Below are 8,136 nucleotides of genomic sequence, written 5' to 3'. Positions count from 1 at the left end.
TTTCATCCTGTGGGAGGACCTGGTGTACACCAGGGAGTCAGCAGCATTGATCTCAGACACGAAATTGATGGGTCCTTCCACCCCAGGAGAGCATGACCAGCCAGGCCACGCTCCCTGGCATTTTCACGACATTTTATGAGCCATGCGTCTGGGGACAGACTGATGGCCACCACCCTAGAGGCAGCTGTCCCTCTGCAAAAGCCCCAGCCCCAGCTCAGCCTGAGCATCCTGGAGACCAGGAAGGGTGCATGCATCCCACTTAATGCCCTTCCTGCTGTGCCCTGAATGTGCCTGGACCCACAGACCCACAGAGGCAGCAGAGCCCTCAGGGAGATCTGGTGAAACACCCTGGTGCCCACCACCCTGGTGCCCACCACCCTGGTGCCCACCACCCTGGCACATGGCCCTCTCCAGGAGCACGGCCCAGGTTCAGTCCCATGCTGGGAGCAGCGCTGGGTCTTGGGGGACACAACGAGAGCACAAATCAAGCCAATGACCCTTTTTAATTCTCAGTGAGGCTCAATCCGTGCACAGCAGGGATGGAGAAGGGCTCCGCACATTCCCCAGGGGTTCAGGGGGCCTCAGTGGGCAGAGGAAGAAGAGGGTGGCACCCATGAGATGTTAATCAGAGAGGGGAGAGGGGAGCATATTCATGGGGCACAAGGACAGGCATGGAGCTGTGCCTTGGCACTACAGGCAGTCAGGGGCTCCCTTTGTCCTGTATTTTCCCCTGCAGACTCCATCTTTGGAGAGAGCAGCCATACTCCTTCCCTTGCCCTCAAAGGGCTGGGAATGCAGGATGAGAGGAAGGAACTGTACCATCACCCTGCAGCTGGACACCAGCTGGCCCCACTGGTGCCACAAAATCAGGGTCATGTTGGTGCCAGAGAGCCCTGAGGACATCTTGAGGGAGAAGGCACCCACAGACTGTTTTTTCCCCACTCCATCCCATGCAAACCTCTCCCACCTCCATGGGTCTCACCCCAGATAGGAGCACCTCTCAAGGCACCCATCCAGCACTGTGCCCCAAAACAGCCCGGGGTGCCTGACACCCCCAATACCAGCCCCTGCGTGTTCACCCCACTGGGCTGGGATGTTTTTGGGAATTGCTGGCATATCTCTGACATAGAAATCAACTGTCCCCACATCACAAGGGATGCCTTGGCCAGCCCTAATGCTGAGCACAGTGCGTGCAATGCATCCAGGGCACAGCATGGCCACTGCCACCATGTCCCTGGAGCAGTGCTGTCGATACAACCAGCCTTTGCATCCCAGTGGGATGAGCCCAGAGAGTCAGGGACCCCTTCATTACTCCTGCCCCACTCCCCACCACAAAATGAGTGTCATGTGGATGCTGGTGGTGAGGAAAGCTGGTCCCAGTCCTTCCGTGTTTCCCCACTCTTCAGCAGAGGGACGCTGTGTGGGTGGTGGCCTGGCCCCTTTCCATCTCCTCCAGCTCGTACTCCTCAGCATCGGAGAGGGGCAGCCCGCTGGTGCCGGGCACAGGCTCGCACTCAGTGCTGCGGGTGGTGGTGCGGGTGACGCTGGGCGAGTATTTCCGTGACCACGGCGGGCGGTGGCCGGGGCGGCACATCACCTCCTTGAACATCTCCCGGAAGCGGGTGGACATCAGGTTGTAGAGGATGGGGTTGGCAGCCGAGCTCAGGTAGAAGAAGACACCTGAGATGATGTGGACGTACTGGAACATGTGGAGCATGTTGCTGGTCCAGGTGGAGACAAAGCTCCAGACGAGGCGGTCGGTGTGGAAGGGAGCCCAGCAGATCCCGAACACCACCACCAGCACGACTGTGGGGAGATGAGGAGCCAGTGTTACTGGGAGGATGGGGTTTACCAGAGACCTCCAGTGCATGGCCAAGCACCCCCCATTTCAGCTTTGGCCATAGCAAAGAACAACTGAAAATGCAAGACAGAGAGGAAGACAGAGAGTGGAAAGGTCCATCTAGTGCCTTTTGGACTTGTCATGGAGGGATTTGGAAGTCTGGACAGGATCTCCCTCCCACCATCTCCTGCCAAGGCTGCTCTAGGGCTTCCTGTGCCACATATCTCCATTTCTCGTTGGTAGGCAGCAGCCCTACCACAGCCCTGGGGCCATGCAGCACAGCTGGGGGACTCACCTATTGGCATCCAGCCCCCAGGAACCTGCCACCTTCACCAGCAAAGTCCAAGGAGCAAGAGCTATTTGCAACCTTTCCTTGTACTCCGGTTTTGGGTTTTTTTTTATAACCCAGCTCTGCTGATGGAAAGCAAAGGGGGTAATGTATAGGTAGTCCTGGGGTCCCCTGCTCTGCCGTACCTGTGCCACGATGCACCTCTGCAGCATGCAGGGACGGGTCCCCCTTTGTCCCCCTCCCAGCCCTGGTGCCAGGGAGAGTTACCACTTGTCTGGGACGCGGTGGGGAAGCAGCTCTGGCCCTGTTGTTGGACTGGGCTGGGCAACCTGCCATTGCTGTGCCATCATGGGACTGGGAGCGTGCAGAAGTCAGCATGCTGGGGAGAGACAGCTATCCATGAGCATCCAGCTCCCACTGCTGGAAGGGGGCCAGAGGTTGTGGGGACTGTGCTGGGGAGGAGATCAAGAGCACAGAGCAGGGGAACAGAGGATGCTCCAGTTCAGCCTTGGGTCATTGCCCCAGTACAGTGACAGAGGCTGTGGGGCTGGACAGAAATGGTCCCCCTCTGGGAAATCCCATCATTGCCACCAGCATTTGAGGTCTGGGCTGGGGGAAGGGGAGCAGGTTCTCCCAGTCCAACCCAACTCCTTTCCCTTTCTCACCCAGCACTTTCCTTGAGGAGGGGAGGTCTCATGGCTGGGAAGGAGCTGTCATGAGCAATCGTCGTGCTGTACTGGAACAACCAGATCTGCCTTTGCCCTGACACCCCATAAGCCAGAGCCACAGCCTTCCTCCAGGATGACCCAGCCTCAGCATTCTGGACTGTCCATGCCTCAGTTTCCCCCCAGCACCCTCACAACACAGCCTTGGGAGATACTCCCTGGCTCTGCCATCCCCAGCATTGACTCACACAGCATCTTTGTGACCTGCCTCCTCTTGACTTTCTTCTGCCCCTGACTCTTGTGGCAGTTGCGGCTACTGCTGGTCTTGGCTCCCAAGGCTTCCAGCATCTTTTCCTTCTTGAGCTGCAGGCCGATAAGAAGGTAGAGGACACTGATGGTCCCCATGGGCAGGAAGAAGAAGATGATGGTGGTGATCTGGATGATGAGGTTGTAGGTCAAGCGTGGCTTCACCAGGGTGCAGATCTCTGAATCGGGCACCCGCCCCCGGCCTGGCACATAGAGAGGCTGCAGCCCATGGAGACTGGTGTTGGGAATGGAGCAGATGACTGACAAGACCCAGATGGTGACAATGACCTTCTTGGCGTGATTCCTGGTCACCACATACTTGGCTTTGAGTGGGTGCACCACAGCAATGTAGCGCTCCACGCTCAGGGCTGTGACATTGAGGATGGAGGCGAAGCAAACGGCCTCGAAGAGCAGTGTCTTGAAATAGCAGCCGCTGGCACCCAGCAGGAAGGGGTAGTTGCTCCACATGTCGTACAGCTCCAGCGGCATCCCCAGCAGCAGCACCAGCAGGTCAGACACAGCCAGGCTGAACAGGTAGTAGTTGGTGGGTGTTCTCATGAACCGGTGCCGGAGGATGACAATGCAGGTGAGTGTGTTGCCCACAGCCCCCACCAAGAAGATCAGCAGGTAGATGACACACACGGGGACAAAGAAGCTGGACCGTCGAGGCCCCAGGTACTTATCCCGCAGCTGCTCCTCTGTCAGGTTGGCATCCTTGGGGTCAAACAAAGTCTCTGCGTGAGTCCTATTGCTGAGATCAGGACTGATGGGCTCCACAGGAAAGTCTTGCTGGGACAGGGGGAACTCGGGACTGGAGCAGTTGACGTAAGGATTCATGGCTGCAGAGAGACAGGGAAGTTTGCGGAATGCTTTCCCAACCCCTTTGCTAACCCTGCTCCCTCTGTCCCTCTCCCCACTGGTGTCAGGGTGCTGCTGATCACCACTGCTCTGCACCCTTGTGCCCATCCTACCCCAGCCACAGCCTTTCCTTTGGCAAAAATCTCAGAGGAAAATCTCCACCTAACCTCCCTCCAGGCTTCCCAAGTGCTTCTTGCCCAATTTCCCATCTACAAACAACCCTGGCAGCTCCCCAGCCCACCTTAGCCCCTTCATCCCATCATCAAGGAAATGTCAGCAGGGCTCTGGAAGCAGAGCAGGACACAGCCCCAAAAGCCAAACTCAAAAATCACTCGCAGCTCCAGTTCTACCAGCTGTGCAGAGGGACTGGCAGGGCGACCATAAAACAGCTGAAGGAAAATTGATTTTCCAACATGAGAAGGACTTACGGCTTGTTGAGAAGCTCCAGTTGAAGGCTGAGGTCCCACCACCCCTGCGCCGGACAGGGTCAGGCTGGGGAGGGAGTGTGGGAGGGGATGGAGACTTCACTGCCTTAAGAGGCAGGCTAACGAAATCTTGCGGCTGCTCTCCCCTCGGCTCAGCTCGGAGAAGCCGCCTGCCCTTATTCACCTTCTCCCTCTTGTTCTCTGTGAGCTGAGAGTCTGGTGGGTGAGCCGGGGGTGTGCTGGGGGCTTCCTTTCCCACCGCTGGCTGGGCAAATCCCGGTGCCGAGACCTCTATTCCTGACAGGGGTTGGCTCCTCATCTGCAGCGTAGCACTGCCGAAAAGATGCTCCTCAGAGAGAGAGGAAATAACGTTAAAGTAATAAACCCCATTGACTCCGAGAGTCCCAGGGGAGGGCGGCGCAGGCAGGCGTCTCCAGCCCCGCCAGGAGCCTTCGCAACGCCGGCATTTGTCATTTGCATGGCCTCGGTGGTGAGTAAAGCGTCGATCAGCCCCGCTGCCGCCCTGGCGCTGCCGGGCACGGGGGCCTGTGCAGCACCTAGTTGTCCGGGCTCATCTCGGGGACACGCAGATGGACCCTGCGGCTTCTTGGCGTGTCCCCACTTCCAGATGTGCAACCCCTGGGTCACCCGAATCACCCTCCCGTGGAGCAGGTGGCTCCAGCCGGCTCCTGTCACACTTCGGTGCGAGGAAGTTGCTGCGCTCGCAGCATCGCCCCTTGCTCCGCGTCCGGCTCAGCTCCCTCCCCGTTCCCAGTGTCTGTCTGCTCTCCAGCCTGTCCTCCGTGAGGGCACCCCGTCCTTTGGCAGCCCCCGGCCTCAAGGAGCACTCCCGCCTTGCCGTCCCGCAGCCCCCCGCACACACTCGCACAGATACGCGCACACAGAGGTACTCACGCGTTCCTGAGCCCCACGGGCGCGTGTCGAGGATGCGTGTCCCTGCTCCACCCGCGGCTCCTCTCTCCTCCACGTGCTGCACCTGCCCGAGACCCTCCTGGAGCCGGCGGAGCCCACGGGCTCCCGCTCCCCTTGCGGCGGCGAAGGGCTGTCGGCTGCGGGGCGGGGGCTCCCCGGCCCCGGGCTCTCCAGCCCGCCCCGACCCCTCGGAGGTGGGGAGGAGGCGGCGGGTGAGTAAGGGGGGGATGGGTAAGGGGGGAGGGGGCTGCGAATCGCTCCACCGCTCCATGCGACGGCTGCGGGCACTGCCACTCCGCGGGACGGGACAGGCAGGTGCCCGTGTGCACAGGGACACTCATCGGTCTCTTCATCCTCTCTCAGGGTGGCAGGGCGCAGGTAGACCCTGTTCCCCCCGAGGATGACACCTTGAAGGGCTTTGGCATCCCGGGACCCTCCTCATTCAGCGTATCCCGGCACCATCCCACTCTGCACAGGGGCTGAACCGGAGCTGAAAGAGCCTCCGGTGGGGCTGGATTCGAGCAGGCGGTGTAGGGATCTTGGAGAGGGAGCGTGGAGAGACTTACCAGGAGAGACCTTTGCTCCCCGCTCCCACTCAGGCTGAGCCCCAGCACAGCTCACTGCACTGCTGAGCCTGGCGCCTGCAGCCAGGATGTGAGGAGCTACCTGGATCGCGTGGCCTCCAGCATCAGGACATTGCCCCTGGGGTGCACTGGGGGTGCACTCCCAAATCCTCCTCCTGATGTCAGAGCACACAGCAGATGGGAGCAGCACCACTCACCCCTTGATGCTTTTGCTCAAAGAAATTTCAGAGCAGACGAGGGATGACAGGGCAAGACCATTGAAGCACTGGTCTGGCTTGGTAGCCTTAAGCTGGCCCTACCTCTGCTCACAGCAGCAAACAGGCATCAAGCAGAGGGACCTGGCAGAGCAAACACACTGAGGGCTGGAATTGTCTGGGGCTGCCCTGAGACATGACTTTCCTCGGAAAATCATCTTTTTCCCCAGAGGAAAGGAATTGCTGAAGCCAAAGGGCTGGAGGGTAAATGAGTGTAAACAAGACATTACTCAAGGGAAGAAATCAACAAGCTGGAAATAGTGTCTGAAATGGTGAGGGAGAGGGAGAAGAGTTGCTGCCTGCTCCTATGGAAGCAATGAAGGAAATGAAACTTCATCCCCTTTGGGGAAACGGAGACACAATCAAAGAGGGGTTTATGGCACAGTGCTGGTGACAGCTGGGACAGAACACAGGGACAGCAGCCAGATGATGCTGGCAGGGACTCAGCAGGACTGGCTCGGCAGATGCCAGGACGGGTGACAGTGCCAGGGAAGTGGCACGTTGCAGGTCACAGTCCCTGTGTGGCAAAGCCAGAATCAGGAGCTAATAAGGCATGAATTTCTGTCCCTGCCTCCAGACAGTGCACAGGCTGTTTTCCCTGGGGAATGCCTGAGGCAGGGGACGGATCTGTGCCAGTGTAGAGACAGGTTGTGCTGTACTGCTGAGGCACAAGGAGCCTGAACACAAGCCCACTTCAGGGATTGCAACAGGGAAAGAAACATTCCTGGAAATCTCTCTCCCTTCCATCCCTCAGCTGTCCCCTCTGTTTTCTGGCCACTGATGAGGATGGTAACACTCACCCTGGTGAGCCAGCTCCCAGTGCAGTCCCAGCTGTTCCCCAAGCTCTGTGCAGTTACACAGCCATCTCCCCATCCTTGGGGCAGTTCCCTGCATGCAGCCACAATGCCTCCCACCCGTCTCGTACCTCATTCCCGCCCAAGCTTTGCTGTGGGGTAGCCCCTGGGGAGCCCCCTGAGCTCTGCACCACTGTCCTTGTCCCTGCAGGGACCCCCATGGCTCATTTGTCCTGCACTCCCAGGAGTATTAGGGACATCTGCTGGGACTGAGATGTTTGGAGGTTTCTTGGGTTGGAGCAAAGCAATGCAGATGCTGCTGAGCTCTTGACAAACTTCAACATCTGTTTCCCTAAAGTCTCCTTTCCTAGCTGAAGACAGCAGGCACATAGTAAGGATGGTGAGCGAGGAGCAGACAGAGCTTGGTTCACTCAGAGCTGAACCACGGGTTTACCCATCCCTCCCCAGGTTGTCAGATCCTGACTTCCAGGTGGTGACAGACCTCTCTGTCCCACTTAAGACCTACAGTCCAGCTCTCCCAGCCCCAGTTTTCCTGGGACACCAGAACCATCAGGCATGGGGTCCTTCTCCCTTTGCCTCCATCACTTGCATCAGCCTGCTCGAGCATCCCACATAACTGGGGCCTCAACAGCTGCTCCCCCTCTACCTTCTGTCACCTCTTTGAGAAGAGTTGGTAGCTCTCAGGGACTGACTGCACATCACTTCTTTCCCTTGGATCTGCGTTTCTTGCTACACCCCACCTCTGAGGCCCCACACGTCTAATGTGATGATCCATTCAGGATGATCCACTGTCTTTTTCAATTTTCTGATAAACCAAATGACCAGGAGGTGACAACCCCTCTTCAACTTCTGCTCCCTCACTGCTTTAAAGAGGGTGAACTGCACATGGGAGCATGATCCTTCAACCTATTCCCCTTATCAAGTATTTTATTATATTAACCCTGCCTGGGGAGGTAGCAAGGGGCATGACCAGCAGCACAGCAAAACCTGCTCCTCCCCATGATCTGTCAGCCACATCCCAGCCATCTCCATGGCCAGACTGTCTCTGGGTTAGGCTAAAATTGCTCCTACTCCCTGATGTAGACCCATCTCTCCCAATGAACCAGCCAGTGTGGAGGTTGTCCCTCCTGGTAGCTGGGTCCCTCCACAAGGGGGTTAAGGCTGGCA

General features: G+C 58.2%; 1 protein-coding gene across 1 annotated transcript; it reads right to left on the bottom strand.

The window, feature by feature from the left end:
- Window positions 1-484: 484 nt before the first annotated feature.
- Window positions 485-6,856, bottom strand: NMUR1 (neuromedin U receptor 1). The gene is made up of 3 exons (XM_064666115.1): window positions 4,387-6,856; window positions 3,043-3,939; window positions 485-1,806 (listed from the first exon to the last, which is right to left on the bottom strand). The coding sequence occupies exons 1-3, from the start codon at window positions 4,700-4,702 to the stop codon at window positions 1,403-1,405; spliced, it is 1,617 nt and encodes a 538-aa protein (XP_064522185.1). The 5' UTR covers window positions 4,703-6,856; the 3' UTR covers window positions 485-1,402.
- Between the last annotated feature and the right edge of the window lie 1,280 nt (window positions 6,857-8,136).

This window comes from Pseudopipra pipra, chromosome 10 (genome assembly GCF_036250125.1).
Source record: "Pseudopipra pipra isolate bDixPip1 chromosome 10, bDixPip1.hap1, whole genome shotgun sequence".
Classification (NCBI taxonomy): domain Eukaryota; kingdom Metazoa; phylum Chordata; class Aves; order Passeriformes; family Pipridae; genus Pseudopipra; species Pseudopipra pipra.
Note: the sequence above shows the minus strand (reverse complement) of the source record. Positions and strands in the feature narration are given on the sequence as shown.

What these genes read in the sequence shown, in the direction of transcription:
- NMUR1 (XM_064666115.1), bottom strand. Translation starts at nt 4,702, where the DNA reads ATGAGGAGCCAACCCCTGTCAGGAATAGAGGTCTCGGCACCGGGATTT. An exon ending in CTGGAGCTTCTCAACAAGCC is followed by an intron (nt 3,940 to 4,386) that starts GTAAGTCCTTCT and finishes GTCTCTCTGCAG; the next exon opens with CCATGAATCCTTACGTCAAC. An exon ending in GCAGGTCACAAAGATGCTGT is followed by an intron (nt 1,807 to 3,042) that starts GTGAGTCAATGC and finishes ATCTCCCCACAG; the next exon opens with TCGTGCTGGTGGTGGTGTTC.